The sequence below is a fragment of the Syngnathus typhle genome, linkage group LG17, assembly GCF_033458585.1.
Source record: "Syngnathus typhle isolate RoL2023-S1 ecotype Sweden linkage group LG17, RoL_Styp_1.0, whole genome shotgun sequence".
NCBI lineage: Eukaryota > Metazoa > Chordata > Actinopteri > Syngnathiformes > Syngnathidae > Syngnathus > Syngnathus typhle.
In genome coordinates this window covers 8,331,785-8,347,475 of record NC_083754.1, presented here as the reverse complement: position 1 = coordinate 8,347,475, position 15,691 = coordinate 8,331,785, and the positions used below count along the sequence as shown (strand labels likewise).

General features: G+C 46.4%; 2 protein-coding genes and 1 non-coding gene across 7 annotated transcripts; 2 read left to right on the top strand and 1 right to left on the bottom strand.

Annotated features, from left to right (window-relative positions):
* Positions 1-449: 449 nt before the first annotated feature.
* si:ch211-76l23.4 (uncharacterized) lies at positions 450-2,788 on the top strand. Of its 5 annotated transcripts, none has more exons than XM_061303392.1 (5): positions 481-607; positions 884-936; positions 1,072-1,256; positions 1,487-1,616; positions 2,212-2,788. In XM_061303392.1, exons 3-5 carry the CDS (start codon positions 1,115-1,117, stop codon positions 2,456-2,458), a joined length of 519 nt encoding a protein of 172 aa, XP_061159376.1. In that variant the 5' UTR covers positions 481-607; positions 884-936; positions 1,072-1,114; the 3' UTR covers positions 2,459-2,788. The 5 variants fall into 5 exon arrangements, with proteins under 5 accessions (XP_061159372.1, XP_061159376.1, XP_061159375.1 ...); XM_061303391.1 differs by having other exon boundaries at positions 1,069-1,256; XM_061303390.1 differs by having other exon boundaries at positions 1,047-1,256.
* Positions 2,789-6,622: 3,834 nt separating this feature from the next.
* gsg1l (gsg1-like) lies at positions 6,623-12,450 on the top strand. The gene is made up of 5 exons (XM_061303706.1): positions 6,623-7,130; positions 8,495-8,542; positions 9,268-9,420; positions 10,366-10,477; positions 11,961-12,450. Exons 1-5 carry the CDS (start codon positions 6,842-6,844, stop codon positions 12,295-12,297), a joined length of 939 nt encoding a protein of 312 aa, XP_061159690.1. The 5' UTR covers positions 6,623-6,841; the 3' UTR covers positions 12,298-12,450.
* Positions 10,509-10,581, bottom strand: trnar-ccg (transfer RNA arginine (anticodon CCG)). Its single transcript has one exon. It is a non-coding gene; the product is annotated as a tRNA-Arg (tRNA).
* Positions 12,451-15,691: the final 3,241 nt, after the last annotated feature.

The window sequence follows — 15,691 nt, the reverse complement described above, 5'->3', positions numbered from 1 at the left end:
AATAATGGGTGTCCAAACTACGGTTGGCCCGCGGTCCAGCTTTTATTGGCCCGCAGCAAATTCTGAAAACATAATTGAATATAACCCGCACAAGACAAGAAGCTTGACCTCAACTCTGTTGCACTTCTCAGTTTCAACACTAGATAGAGCCCGCCACACAAATGAAATCAATCGAAGCGTTCGACGTCCCATTAGCACCAAGGAAGAGAAGCGGAAAAAAATATTGGCACACGTTCACGTTACTAAATCTGGCCCTCCTTGCAAAAAGTTTGGACACCCCTGTTTTAGACCAACAAGTTTAGCACCCTTCAAAGTCTGCTTAACACCCGTTAACACAACTACATCCAAGATGAACAAACATAAAAAAGCAAGCCAGGGGTGCTGGAGCCTCCAGACTAAGCCAACCCACAGTGTGGGCCTCAAAAATAGTGGCCAGAACGTGACCGCAGTATGCGTGTGTGCTTGTGTGTGTTTTTGACATTAAGTCTGCAGAAGGGTGTGTTCTTGCTTTCTTTTGCTGAGCACTGCCTGGTGTCATTGTCAGACGTGTCAAGAAGACGACGACAAACCGACGGTCCTCAGGTTAGGTGAGACGCTTGTGCAGCAGGTAAGTGCGCGCGCACACATAAATGAGTTAGTAGTGATTTGATTAATGAGGCTTTATTTAGCAGCAGACATTTAACTCGATCTTTGTATGGAAACATTGTGTGCTTGCATGCTGGCACTTGCGCAACTAAAAAATAGCTTTTGCTTTTAATATATTGTCAACTCAAACAGTTAGCATCTTTTAATGCTCGTTCTAAAACTCAAGATTACTGAAATGTCTAAAAAAAATGGTGTCATTAGTACTAATGTCTTAAACAGAAGTGTGGCTCTTACGCAGATTCCAGGCCAACTGGACCTGACCGACAGCAGTTGGGATTTGGATGTTAAAAGGTGACAATCAATCAATCAATCAATCAATCAATCAATCAATCAATCAATCAATCAATCAATCAATCAATCAATCAATCAATCACTAGATCAATTAATCGTCTCTTCTCAAGCGTGTGACGTCGCTGCATCCAGCAGAGGGCGTCCTTACAGAGTGTTTGTGCAGGTTGCGGTGTAGACGATGGCCCAAAAAGCGAGCTTGGCGGTTCTGGTGTTGCTGGTCGTCGCCGCGGCAACCGTAACGGCGCAGAGGCGACGCACGCAGACGGCCAACGCGCAAACGCAGACGACCAACGCGGATGAGTGGAACTACAGGGATGGCTGTGAGCACACAGATTTGCCTCTCTTCTGTTTACTTCACATCAGAGGGATGATGGGGGCAAAGGTAGAGGTGACGACAAACATTGACGAGAACACCAAATGTGTGCAAATGCAGAAGGGAATCTGAGCAGCGACATTTCAGAACCAAATAAACAGTCTCGGTTGGACGTCTCTGTACTGATGCTAATGTGTAGTTTCCAGTTGTGACCATTTCTCATTGGTCCGGTCCCAGCCGACAGGGTCAGCATGAGGGGCGTGGCCAACCTGACTGAGATCCTGGACAACTGGCGTTTCGACATTGTCAACCAGATGAAGGGACTCCTGCAAAACGACCACCAGTCCCTGCTGCCCGACTACGCCAGGTACCACCGCAACCCGACCCAACGGTATCAATGTCCAAGAGCCCATCCAATAAAGCGAAACACTGCCTACCAGCCAAAAAGTCCACGCAGGAATGCATGCAACTTGAAAATTGAAAATACGAGGTTATGAAATAAACAAAAGGAAGGCATTTCCTGCTTCCTGCCGCAGTTTGGTTTGGAAGGCAGTCCAGTAGTTAAAATTACATGTTGCTGTTTCCTCCTTTCATGCTTTTATTCAGCCAAATTGCTACTCTTCTTTCCCTCACATAAAGCTCAACATTCATTTGGGTTGTCTTTCAAAACAAAATGTTCCATTGCGGTCAATCCTGTTTGGAAGGATAGTTAGCAGCTAGCGTGAGAATTTATTCAGCCAAATTGCTACTCCAGCTTCATTTCTTCTTTCCCTCACATAAAGCTCAACATTCATTTGGGTTGTCTTTCAAAACAAAGTGTTCCATTGAGGTCAATCCTGTTTGGAAGCAGCTAGCGCGAGAAGCTAACATGACAACATTGTCACTCCTTTGAGTCAAGCAGAACGAGCACCAAAGTTGTTTGCTCGCAAAATGCCAGTTTGACGTGTCTCACCTCCGTCCAGGATCCAACCTCTGTCGGAGGCTCTGGGTGATCTCTACAAGGAGTTCAATGCCCTCAAAGCTCACCTGGGCGAGCTAACGGAAAAGTTCACCGCCATGGAGACCTTTATGGATGAGGTGAAGGCCAGCAGGGGAAGCCGCCAGGCTCAGACCCAGACCCAGACCCAGGCCTCTTCAGCCCCCGTGCCCAGGCAGACAGGCAGGCGGGTGATGAAGAAGAAGACCACCCCCGCGGCCACCACCTCCTAAGGATGACTGTGACCATGTATTTATGCTTTATCTGCTTTTTTGCATTTTTTCCCAAAGTGTTAAAAAGTTCATTTGTTCCTGCTACAAATATCTGCTAAGACGCTAAAGCTATCGAGTTACCAGGTGGCTTTGTTGCTCTCTGGAAACATTTGGGTCGGCACACTTTGAGGGACTTGGTTTTGCCGCTGGAGTTCAGCCCAACACGTTGAACGGCATCCAAGTCAGATGGTTTGGATGGGCTTGCTTCCCCTTTGGGTTTTGTTCCCTGCCACATCACGCACGCACAAACACACGCACACATGCAGTTAACCAATAAATTTTTGCAGCACAGACACGGCAACGTTGCTTCATTACAAACACGATCGATTTGAGATGATTGACGCAGACGTCAACGTTTAGTCGGACCGGGTCTACAAGTCCTGTGCGGACCCTCGCTGCTCATCTCCTGCACGGAGTGAGATTGAGAGCAAATGCAGCTTACAAACTGTGCGTTCTGAGTGTCAATAGGATTACTCATGTCCCCCCCTCCCATGACTCTGATGTCACACCAAGTGGGTCACAGCTCAAAACCAAAAATAGCTTGGATGAAAATATTTGGACCTTGAAAGAATTCAAAAAGTAGAGATAAACGAAACTTGGTGCACTGATCTGGACTTTGTCTCATGTCCTCAAACTTGAAGACGATTAGGACTTGAGACCAAGTTCCAAACAAGACCAATATTTATACTTTGGAAATCTGGACTTGTGTGTGAGTTGGGCTGAGCCAGTCTGAGAATCGTTCACATGAACAGAGGAGCATGTCAGGTGTGCGAGTCAAGGCAAATGGCCTCCCGTGATTCATGGGCCTGCAGCGGCGGCGCCGACCGCTCACATCTCACACATTTCAGTGTCAACGGGGTCGCGGGATCAATAATGAATTTCATGCCTTCACGCCCCACCCCTGCTCACCAAATATCCTCGCCGTCTTTCTTCTTGATGTAGGAATAGACGCCGCTTCTGTCAGCCGTGGCCTGGTTTTCCTTAGAAATGGACGCAGGTGCTAAAAAAAAAAAAAAATCCATTACGCAGCCATACGTCCTTTTTGCCACATTGGAGATCAAATGTGACCCGTCAGGGGTCTTGGACCCGCGTCACGCTTTCAGCTAAGCGCCACTTTAATGAAACACCTCGGCCGAAGGAATGGTGACATACTCACACATTATCTAGGAGCTAAGCACCAGAGGTGGGTTTCAATTTGGAGTGAGGGTTCGTTTCAAAGTTTGGTTTCAAGACAGGGTCAGGTGATTCAAACCTGAGTTTACGTTTCAAAAGCTGATGACATTTTGTTGCGTTTCCTAGCGGAACTTTCCGGATCTCTGAGGACCTTTTTATCCTTGACATCTTGAGCTCCATCAGTTTGTCCTTCCTGTTGACAGACGGCTCGCGAGCCCTCGTCGCCATTGCCGAGGCGTCTGCGAACGCGTCTGTTAAATGTCAGCGGGACAGGGAACACCGCCGGCGCCACACTAATGAGCCACCTTATTGTTTGTCTCGACTTCACGTTGACGTCCCGTCATCTTGTCCTTCGGCCATTTTAGCGCCGCCGCACGATTTTGCTGTTTTACCCGCCGATCCATGAAGGGAGCGGCAGCGTGCGGTCGGAAGGTGACCTCAGCATGCTGTCATTGACGATATATATTTTTGCCACGTCGAGGTGGTTGCATCATTTCTCCCGGTTTCATTTTCTGCCTCTGGAACGAGTCAGCACGCTTGCATCAGACGCGTGGCCAGCCAACACTCTGGAAAAAAAAAAGGTTGACACACGAGGGGACGGCCTTCAGCCCGTATATCACAGTCAGCAAGAATCTAAAATAAAAATATGCTTGCTGTCCCGAAAGACGATGAGAGCTCGGGTTGTTGGGGGACGGAAGCCTGACATCTTTGGGGAACTGTCCGTTTAGCCGTTTGAATGCAGCACACGTGGGATGATTTGGACGATTCGAATCAGTCTTAGAATCACAACCCGATTCACACAGCGTTTCAAATTGGATTCAGATCAGGGCCGGTTCTAGAAATGCACATAAGAGGGGGCAGTCAGAAATGTGAAGGGGGCATAATTTTTCTTTACACATTTTTAACACTGTTAGTGTTTTCTTCACGGCAGTTGTTAGCTGTGTGTCCAGATCTCAACCTAGAAAGTGGCCTCTACACTAAGACCTGTCTAGCTTGGGTGTCCCACCTGAAGATTAAAGCTTCTGCTGGTATAGCTCTTAGGGTCACTGAGGCACGCAAACCCCCTGACCACAATAAGGTGGCAATCTCTCAGGGGGGGGGGGGGGGGGGGGGGTAACATATAATATGAATGTTATATTAAGTATTATTTGAGTTGTTGTTAATCATTAGTTATATCACGGGTCATTACAACGAGTTTGGTGGAGTTTTTACTGCTTCTTCCAACTCCTACTTCGTTGACACTCTCTGGCTGCGTCTTGCCTCATTTGCACACTCACAGTTATTGGATGTTTACGGAGGGACGGGGATTCCTGACAGCAGGCTGTGTGAGGACACACACTGCACCGACATGAGAGAAGAAGGCTGATTAACGTATGTTTCTATCAGCGGATTTTTCACTTCTAAAAGTTTGATTCGAGGGGGCAGGACATCTGTTTGAGGGGGCGTTGCCCCCTCTTGCCCCTGTGTAGAGCCGGCCCCGATTCAGATACAGATAAAGTTGTGACAGTGCGAACAGGAAGCAGCTAAACGGAAGTTAGAACGGAGAGTCAGTCAAGTCTCGTCCGTGGGGAGCTCATCAATGTCGTCTTTTGGATTCTGTCAACACTTCATCAAGCAACTCGTGTGTCTGTGTGTTTGTTTAGGTGTGTGTGTGTGTGTGTCATTGATCGAGAGCGCATCGCTGTCCTAATTTGATGAATTCTGCCCCCGCTGGCCTTGGGCGGACTAATTTGAAACAAGGTGAGTGGAGGAAGAGAAGAGGAAGAGGAGGACATGCTTGACCTTCTCAAGGACGCCAAAAGCGTGGCAACATTCCCGCCTTCTTTTCTACACATACAAAAATCCCGTCCTCAAGAGATGACCAAAATGCCGGGAAAACGCAAACATTCATTTAGTTTGCATAAGACACCCTTTTGAAAGGAAACATGGTGAAAACATGGACGTTTTGGGCAAAAATATTGGGACACGTATACTGTGTGCAAAAACTAAATATGTTTGCGTGTGCGTGTGCTCGTGTGTGGGTCCACTCAGTGGTTCAATGTGAAGCTATTGACCAAATGTCACTGAAATAAAGTACACACCAATACAATCCACTAACAAACTAAATTACTTTATTAACCTAATTATCCACCATTGGCTGCTCATTAGGCGCTTTAATTAATATTTCAACATACTCGGAATGGCACAATGTATCACTTTAAGATGCGCTTTGAGCATTTTGGGAGGGATGGCATACAGGAGACTTCTTGCATCTGACTTATTTTTTTGTGCTCTTGGGAGATGTGTCTACCAAATGTAATTTTGCAGAATGTTTTGTTATTTGACATGCCAGTAGTTAATATCATTTAGCATCTGTTTAGAATTATATGTCTGTATGTCAAGCGGTGGTCCGCGGCCCTCTAGTGGTCTGTGGTTGTATTGCAGGTGGAGGGCGAAATTGGAAACAAAAATAATTGCAACATTTTTTTAAAATAAAATTGATGTATTATTTAGACTTGATTTATTTTCCAGCTAATTTTGCGAATCATTACCCATCTAAATTATGTCAAATGTAACTGAGATTCCCAAAATAAACATACAAAAGCAAATAAATAGCCATCCTCCTTTGGTCCAAAACAAGATAATATTCTGCCAAAGCAGTAGTCCCCGAGTTGCTTCGTGGTTATAATGATGGTCTATTGGACAAAACCATTTGAAACTGAACTCACATGCACGCGCACGCAGGCAAGAGGCCTTGGATGGGCCATGGGGGGAGCAGTAAAATTTCAGCTAATGGATTTTCATTTGGGAGGGGGTGTCAAGGCCTCATCACCTGTGACTTCCACTCCCACCAGCCCACCTCCACGAGCTGATGATCGAGCAACAGCTTTTGCAGAGAGACAGGGTGAGAGAGGGAGGGAGGGGGGTGGGGGGGGGGGGGGGAGAGAGAGAGACGCCAGTGCGCGTGACTGAGGCGCGCTAAAAAGTCCGCTCACAAGCAGCGGAGACGTGCATGGATGAAACAAGTCCTGTCTTCACTCCTCAGTCTTCACCTGCGCGGAGCGGACACTGGGGGCCTAAAGAAGACAGGTGGCGTCAATAAGCGAAGGAACGCGCGGTTCCCTGCCCCGTGCGCCATGCCGCCTGCACTCCCCGCCGCCTGACGCGCCCTCAGCCGACGCGGCCGCGACCATGAAGACGACGCGCAAGTGTCGCGCTCTTCTGTCGGTGGGCCTGAACCTGGTGGCGCTGCTGTTCTCCACCACGGCCTTCATCACCACGTACTGGTGCGAGGGCACACAGCGGGTACCCAAGCCCAACTGCAGCGCGCAGCGGCGCCACAATTGCATCGACTACGGTGTCAACGAGACGGACCAGAGCAAGGTGCATTACAGCTGGGAGACCGGCGACGACCGCTTCCTCTTCAGACGCTTCCACACCGGAATCTGGTACTCGTGCGAGGAGAACATCCACGAGGCAGGTAGGTAGGTGCGGGGCAGCGCGTGAGAGTCGCGAAAGTTTGCGCGTGCGCGTTCTCAGCAATTACAAACTTTAGCGTGTGACGTCAGCTCACTTAAACTTATCACGACTCTGATGCGTTCAATGAGCCTGGGAGGTGCGGCTAAAAAAAGTTATATCTCGTATTCACCACACTCCTTTCGACAGGAAGATCATTGTTAAGTGACTCAACGGCGCCTCTGCTGCAATAACTGTGCTGCATTTCGCCTGGCCACCCTTTTCATTGAAATTCAACTGTTGTGCTTTTGTCAGTCGTAACGGAGCATCTGCGCGAGCCCTCGGCTATAACTCGCCTCAGAAGTGCTGACTTAAGAAACATTTCCGCTTACATCCAATCAACTTTCCTTTTTTTCTTTATTTGAAAGCATTAAAATTGACATTTTGTCATCCGCTATAAAAAGCATGTGGTTGTTTTTTTTTTAATGTCCATTTGGGGCGCCTGCAGCTCACATTCAGTAAAGTGCAAACGATCAAAGTTGAGAGTCACTCACTAGGTTGGATGATTGGATGTCCACCAACGTGTCCACTTCATGCCTTGCCACCTCCTCCGTGCGCTGCCATGGTCTCACCAATGATTCACTGCACGATTAAGAAGAAAAATGTCACAGGCTGAAAAAAACATTTAACCTGAAACTCTTTTACCAATGATAAACGTTGTCGTTTTGCTAAATCACATGCATCAGCACATACTTTGAATCAGGCCAAGACGGCCCCGGGGAGCTTCGCCAACGAGCCCCACGAGTTCAGTTAGGATGTGAGCATCGATCGGCCGACTAATATTTCTTTCTAACGACGCTCTTCTCCAATTAGTCGCACGGCGTTCAACACATATCACGTTTGCTCTTTGACACACTGATGATGCCAATGATTAGTTTAGTTATTCAATTTGGGGGGGGGGGGGGGGGGGGGGTAAATAAACTGACCTCCTATAGGTGAAAGGTCAAATGCTTGATTTTCACACTGATGGCTGAATAGCATTCCGGCAATTAGCCAAGTCGCTGAGCACGACAATGGCGTTTTAATATTTCTCTTTTAGGCCCGTTAGCGGCGCGAGCGCATCAACTTGCGGATGAAGCTTGATTACATTTTAGATTCACATTACTAATCAGCCGCCTTTCATTTGTATAGCGGCGACAACATCCAGCTCACCTGTTTTTTTTTTTTTTTTCTGTCTCATGTTAACCTTGAGGTGATGAAAAGCTGGGAAAACACAAACACGTCGGGGTACTTCTATCATACATGCTTCGATTCTCCCAGCAGCCGCTCTCACCTCGTCCTTCTTTGCCTTGATCCGCCTTGGCGATGTGTCTTTTTTGTGCATCGCAGGTGAGAAGTGCCGCAGCTTCATTGACCTGGCCCCCGCCTCGGAAAGAGGTGAGTAATGACGCCCATTACGCCGCCTCGCCTGCTCCGGGAAATCACAAAGCAGAAAATGGATGGAGAGTCGGAGGCCATACGGAGGGACATCGTACAGACACAGATGTGCTCTTTACGCTGTCTGTTTTACAGCGCAGCATCCCCACGCATGTGACCGCTTCAACTTTGACCTCAGCTAGCACGGTCACTTTTTTGACGTGTGTCACATTCGACTTGGAGGAAATCAATGGAGTCGTTGCGCTTTGAGCAGCTGTCGTGCCGTAATCCTCCCGGTGGTGGCGAGAGATCAATGAAGATTGGTCACAAGTCCCGAATGCTGTCATGGGAGGGGGAGGAGGGGGGTTGGCTTGGGGGTTAACAGCATCTGCTACCTGCTGCGCATGTTCTTCTGTCTGAATCTAAATGGATTCATATTTGTCTTTCTCACACTTGCACACAAAGTTTGAGCGTCAACGGCAAAAGGGAGCAGGCGGGATTGCGAGTTGGCCTGATCTTGATGGGAGCAGATAATCTTGTGAAATTGCGTCTTGAGTGTCTTGATGGCACAGTTTGAGACTTGTCGTGCATGGAGGAGGGAGGGGGAGGGAAAAAAAGACCAAGAGTGTGACAGGGAGATTTCCTCTCAACTCAAAAGTTTTGAGATGTATCCTTTTTTTGCATGAGTTTCTTTTCCCGCACTCCTTTTGCCGTGCGCGCGACGAGTTGTGCGTGTGTCGATTCAGGCGTGCTGTGGCTGTCGGTGGTGTCAGAGGTTCTGTACATCCTGCTGCTGGTGGTGGGCTTCAGCCTCATGTGCTTGGAGCTTTTCCACTCCAGCAACGTCATCGACGGACTCAAGCTCAACGCCTTTGCCGCCGTCTTCACCGTGCTGTCCGGTGAGCTCCAAAAGTTTCACGTTCACTCCATGACATGATGACGCTTGCTAACCAAGTAAGCAAGAGGTTATCAGAGGTTATCCTAGGCGTTGGTGCGGCAGGGATTGGAGCTGTCTTAAAGCTCTTACACAACAGCGCGTGCACGTGCGCGTGTTTGTACAACCTTACACGAGACGCTGGCGTCGCCAAGACACCATGTTGCATTCCAAGTCCTTCCTCTTCTTTGCATCACCATGTCTTCCCTTGAGTCTGAGTTTCACGTTGCACCGAGGAATCATCTCTTGCTCGGTCGGTCGCCATGGCTGAACAAATCGGTATCCGAATATCTCGCAAAGCATAACAGAGACGCCATCAATAAATGTAATTAGCGAGCCACTAATGGGTCTCTTACGCTGAGGTGACGTCACAGAATGCCACCGGCGCCCGCGCATCATAATGTGACGCACGTTTCCTAGAAAGCCGAGCGGCTGCGTCGTCAAGGTCGGAGAGGAATGATACTCTCTTTATGGGCTGCTGTAAATCTCACACACTTGTTATTTACCACACACACACAGATGCACAAACACACACAGACACACACACGTGGCACGTGGTGGCGTTTGTTGGAGTGTTAAGATGTTGACTGATGATTGGGTCCACACGTGCAATTGATCCGGCGGCCCCGACGGGCGGCTCGCATGGATCAATGGGCGCCATATGATGACTAATTAGCATAGTTATAGCCGCGCTGATTGACGACAGCTGAGCCGAGCTGCTCGGTGATGCCGGATATTTTTCTTCACGCTCGGTGTGCCTCGTTATCGGCGTGTGCCTTTGCTACCTGACATTTACTTGACTAATTCTGCTGCTATAAAAACGTGAGAAATTTGTTTAGCAGTACCGTTGACCAAAGATGATGCTTCAGAGTTTTCCAAGTGTAAGTCTTCACCTGTGTGTGTGTGTCAGGTCTTCTTGGAATGGTGGCCCACATGATGTACACACAAGTGTTCCAGATCACTGTCAGTCTAGGTCCTGAAGACTGGAGGCCTCACAGTTGGGATTATGGATGGTCTTTCTGGTGAGTTAAAGTAATGATGAAGGTGAACACACAACCCAGGCGGGACTCGAACCCACAATCGCCAGCTCCGGAGGCTGATGCCTTGTCCATTAGGCCACTGGGTCTACTGGGTGCAAGTGGAAATCATTCCAGAAAACAAACTTATAGAGCACCTGAGTAGCTTGTGAGTGGAAGCTTCTAGAACAAGTATGGGCAAACTACGGCCCGCGGGCCACATCCGGCCCACGGGACCGTTTAATCCGGCCCGCCAACCCTGAATAAATTGTATTAAACATTTTTTTGGGTCATTTTGCCTGCAATGACTGCGTTTCCCCAGTAGATAAGGAAGCACTCGCCTGCGCATTTACTACCGGAAGCCGTGTCAGAAAGCTCGGTGCACACTCAGTGCGTGTACGTACTCAGTTGTACGGACATGGCACACTCGCCCTCTATTTGTATCAGTGCCGAATTTCGAGCGTGGGCTGTGACGACAGCATGATGAGCTTTCAGATACAGTTTTACGCTAAAGCCACCCACAAACCTTCCCCTGGAATCCTTCTATTAGAATGAGTCGCCCAAGGAAAAGCAAGGTGGACACTGAGTGCCGAGTGTTTAAAAAAGAGTGACCAATTTGGGTCAACGTACGCGACGTGACGTTCAGCCACATGAACGTCAACATCAACCCGTCACAGATCGTGGTAAACGGACCAACACCTCGGATCTCTCCTAAGAATTGCCACAACAAATTTTACTCTATGACGCACTAGCAAAAAAGGGAGACCAACAACACTGTTCCCACCGAAAATGAAGGGGAGGCATTTTGGATATGATTTGTACACATAGCAGGGATTGAAACTAGCGATCATTCTCATTTCCAACAATGCAGGATGCTCAAGGACATTGATGCACCACCTGTTTGCGACTAATCTTAACCTTAAGGCTTACTTTAAGGAAGTGTTTCCTGTTTCCTTACCTGTTACCAGATGTTTGTGAGTTAAAACTCTGCCATGATTTTCAGATACCCCTCACCGTGTTGCCGTTTTGATTACTTTATTTGGATGTATGCTTTCACCGATTCTTCAAGATGATATATTTGGTCAGAATGTTTGCCGTTTGATGTGATCTCATAAGATAAACATCTTTCATTAGTCTGACCTGCAGGCACTGAAGTGATGGAGACTGTTATTCATAATAACAGTGTCGTATTTTATGAGAATCACTGATAGCAGTTTTTTAGTGATTTTTGTTTTTAATGCTGTTAATAAATGTATTTGTTTTCAAAAAACGTTTTTGGAATATCCATGCTTTACTACCTATTAAAGGCCAAAACCTTTTATGCAATGACCTTTACAGGTCGTTTATATTACTTCACACAAACACTACATCCATCTGCTCCTGGTTCGGCCCTCCGGTCCAAATTTAGAACCCAGTTCGGCCCGCAAGTCAAAAAGTTTGCCCACCCCTGTTCTAGAACTTACTAGCTAACTTTGTGTTCTTCCATTAGCATGGCGTGGGGCTCCTTCACATGCTGCATGGCTGCCTCGGTCACCACGCTCAACTCCTACACCAAGACAGTCATCGAATTCCGCCACAAGCGCAAACTCTTCGAGCAGGGTCTCCGCGAGGAGCAGAACTTCCTGGATCAGGAGGCCTTCCACTACTTCCGAGAGCGCTCCCTGCAGTCCATCTCGGGCACCCTGGACGTCTACCCGGGCCCCGGGGGCATCCCCGGGGGTATCTCCGGTCCCCCACCGGATCAGACGGCGGGTCGGACCAAGATGAGGACCGCCTCCATTGATTTGGGCGAGAACACGGACTCGCTGGGGGAGGAGCAGTGCTGAAGGAGAGGCAGAACCTGGACCCGGTTCTGATACTACAATATGAATGTGTAGCTGCCTTGAGTAAAAAAAGATTTGACTAGACAAACGGCAATAGCAATGACTTGACAGACTTGAATTGTACATTGTTGATACAAAATATGACATAGCATAATATACGTGTATATACTGCAACCATCAATACACTGTTTGAGATCCTGAAGATTATGGACTTTGTTTCATTTTTTTCCCTGAGCGCATTTTAACACGTTGTGTAGATAAAAGCAAACCAAAATCAACAATCTCTCGTCAATTAACATTCGCTTAGATGAGTTTTGAGGTTTCTACGTTTATTCTTCTGGGCACTTCTTTTTTTGTTGTAGTTTTTTTAAGCCGCAGAAAAACGTAGCTTGACACCTGACCACAAAACCCGCGCGTGGTGCAGAGGAAACGTTTACGGCTTCTGTCGTAAAAAACGAGCGGAAAGTGCCACTAAAAGCATAATTCAATTTCCCCTCAGACTTGTAAAAATCAAGCGAAAACAACAACGAGACAAATGAATGCAAATGAGCAGCACCAAGCACAAAAAGTGAACACTGTGTGTGCGTGCGTGTGTGAACTTGAGTGTGTTACGTAAAGCTGGCAGATTGTAAACAGCCTGGATTAAATTGCCTCTGACATTTCGGGAGGATTTAATAATCCCAAGATAACTGTGAAATCCTCCATGTGACTTTTCCTCCCCCTTCTTAGTTTATCATCAATACCTCAAAAGAATTTTGAATTTATCGAACATAACTTACATGTATCTTTGATATGGTAAATTTTGTGACAAGCAGATGAAATTTAGGCCATTTTTGAAACCTGAATTTGGCACCCCAGTCCTGCTTAAAACTGTAAATTGACACCTGAAACTTGATTTCTGCTTTAAAATGCAAACCAGATCTTCCAACCGTTATTTGTTCAGCGAATCGCTAACGCTGTCTTGAAAGCCATATTTGAAACTCTGCGCATGTCAGTCGTCTGCAATACATAACTCGTCTGCCAAAGTGAACTCTTTATTGCTCTTTAAATGAAAATCCATAAGAATTCTGTCACTCACTTTGGTGTGTGTGTGTGTGTGCGTGTGTGTGCGTGTGTGCGTGTGTGTGTGTGTGGAGGTCTCGAGTCATTCAGCTCACTTCTCATCTCCAAAGCAAACTTTGAGTAGATTCAACTTTTTGGTCTTTTTTTTTTTGTTCTGCTTTACGCTGCGGGGCTCTCAGCGCCATCCCAGCGCTCTCGTTGCCATGATGCAAGCGGAGGCAAGCGCTTTACGACTCTGATAAAAAGTGCAACAAACGGAAGAGTGAACAGAACCCGAGCCCCCGACAGCAGTTTCACCGGTCCGCGTGAAATTGGGTCGACAAGTCTTTTATTCTGGTCTCTAGCGCCCCCTGAAAAGTTGAGAAAAAGAAAGATTCCCAACAGCTCCACACTAAATTGGGTGGATGGGAAATGACACGCAAAAAAGTGTCAAAAACGTACGACTCAAAATGAAAGGAAGTCAGCCATTTTGGAATAGTTCTTTAAATAGGAAGGAAGACGGCCATTTTGGTTTGAAGTGGACATTTCTGGGCTAATTTTCCCAAAAGGGTTAAAACAACAACAAAATGGCGACAACTTGGCGAGACTTGGACATTTCGCTAGAGCAAAGGTCACGTCTAAATCGTCTGTGTGCGCCACGACACTTGTTCTTGGAAAGCCGCTTTTTACAAGGCGGTCATCACCAGTGTGCTGTAAAACTGCTCAGTGTGTTGCTTTTACTGCAGCTGCTTATTTTTGCCGTCTTGTGTCACCTTAATTTGTGGCGACAGTCTTTACTAGCGCTCAATGATTTCTTTTTTTCCGTTATGACATTCAAGACCAATTCATTCATACGAGTGGAGGAAGTAGGAACCCAACCTTGCCTTCTAACTCTAAATTGAAACAATAATTTGTATTTCAAATTCTAGAGATGCACTCGAATCCTAATTACAAAATATTAAACTGAGCTTTGGGAAAATTCAGAGCAAGATTCTTCCATCACATTAAAACTGTCCGAATATTCATAATGCTCTATAATTTAGGGAGTTTGGGATTATTACTGCCATGTTGCATCATTATAAAATATTCCCTTCATTCAATTGTATTAATTACCCTCATATGAGCATGACTTCATCAATTAATGATCAATACTTGCAGATAATATAAACTCAGCACTTAATTAAAATAAATAGAAGAGGTTCATGACGAGATTATCAGAAGGATTTCTTCTTAGCATACATTTTCCCCAGAGGGCAGGCAGAAGAAGTTATAAACTTTATGAACTGTGGATATTGTATTCAATGGCGTTGGTGGCGCTATTTGAAATGAAAATGCTGCCCTCGTGTGGTCAACTTGCAACATTACACAATCTTTGGCGGCTCCATTCATACTCGCAATCAAATCTACATTTAAAAACTTACACCAGGCTTGAAACACTAACTTGAAAAAAACATCTCACCTCTGTCCCGACATTGTCGTCTTCCCGCCTTTGCTGGAAGGTTGCTGAGTCAACTTCAAGACGCACATTTGGAGACGGTGCCTTTAACACAACAAAAACATGGGAAAACGAGTTATCACTGAGGCTAACATAATACATCATGCACAGATGAAACTTATTTTAAAATTACCTTAGCATGAAATCTATATCAGTTAGCTTCATTTTGGTAAACCCAGCAGCATTTTTTCTTACTTCTCTCAAACAGTTTTTAAAGGTTCAACATTCTGAAATGGAAACTAAAGAAACCACAGCATTCTGTATAAGCCAACTGGCCGTTTATACGTAACGTCACAAAAGCGTGTTGGAGGAATTCGGGGCTTATTTGGACTTTTTTTCCCGCCCACTTGAGTGTCTCCTCATCTGTAGAATTAGCCAGCCCTTGGAAAACGGCTCAAATGCTTTGCTTCAAAACTTTCCTCAGGCCAACTTTGGGTGGCGGATAAGACACGGCTTGAAAACGTTAAATCACTCGGGAAGCCCGATGAGCTCGAATCAACAGTCAAGTCACTCGTGTCTTATCCTATTATGGCAACAAGTGAAAAGTCGTGCAGCCAGGCTCATGCCAGCAACACATGCACTCCTCGAAAATGGACTACAAGTGGAATCTACTAATGACTATGAATACAATATTGAAGTTTTAAAACTACTTTGAACAAGCAAGAAATCACATTTACACAAAATTGTGATGCATTCAAATACCGACGTCATGGGTTTATTAAGAAAATGTTTATTAATGCCATAAATCAAGTACAAATGTTCCTTCTCAAATTCAGTCTTTGCAGACAGCCAGAAAGGTTAGCGTGGGTCTTTTTGTGTGTGTGTGTGTTAAACATTTCATTCAGACTTCAACTCAACTCA

What these genes read in the sequence shown, in the direction of transcription:
- si:ch211-76l23.4 (XM_061303388.1), top strand. Translation starts at nt 1,115, where the DNA reads ATGGCCCAAAAAGCGAGCTTGGCGGTTCTGGTGTTGCTGGTCGTCGCC. An exon ending in GTGGAACTACAGGGATGGCT is followed by an intron (nt 1,257 to 1,486) that starts GTGAGCACACAG and finishes GTCCGGTCCCAG; the next exon opens with CCGACAGGGTCAGCATGAGG. An exon ending in CTGCTGCCCGACTACGCCAG is followed by an intron (nt 1,617 to 2,211) that starts GTACCACCGCAA and finishes ACCTCCGTCCAG; the next exon opens with GATCCAACCTCTGTCGGAGG.
- gsg1l (XM_061303706.1), top strand. Translation starts at nt 6,842, where the DNA reads ATGAAGACGACGCGCAAGTGTCGCGCTCTTCTGTCGGTGGGCCTGAAC. An exon ending in CGTCTTCACCGTGCTGTCCG is followed by an intron (nt 9,421 to 10,365) that starts GTGAGCTCCAAA and finishes TGTGTGTGTCAG; the next exon opens with GTCTTCTTGGAATGGTGGCC. An exon ending in GATTATGGATGGTCTTTCTG is followed by an intron (nt 10,478 to 11,960) that starts GTGAGTTAAAGT and finishes TTCTTCCATTAG; the next exon opens with CATGGCGTGGGGCTCCTTCA.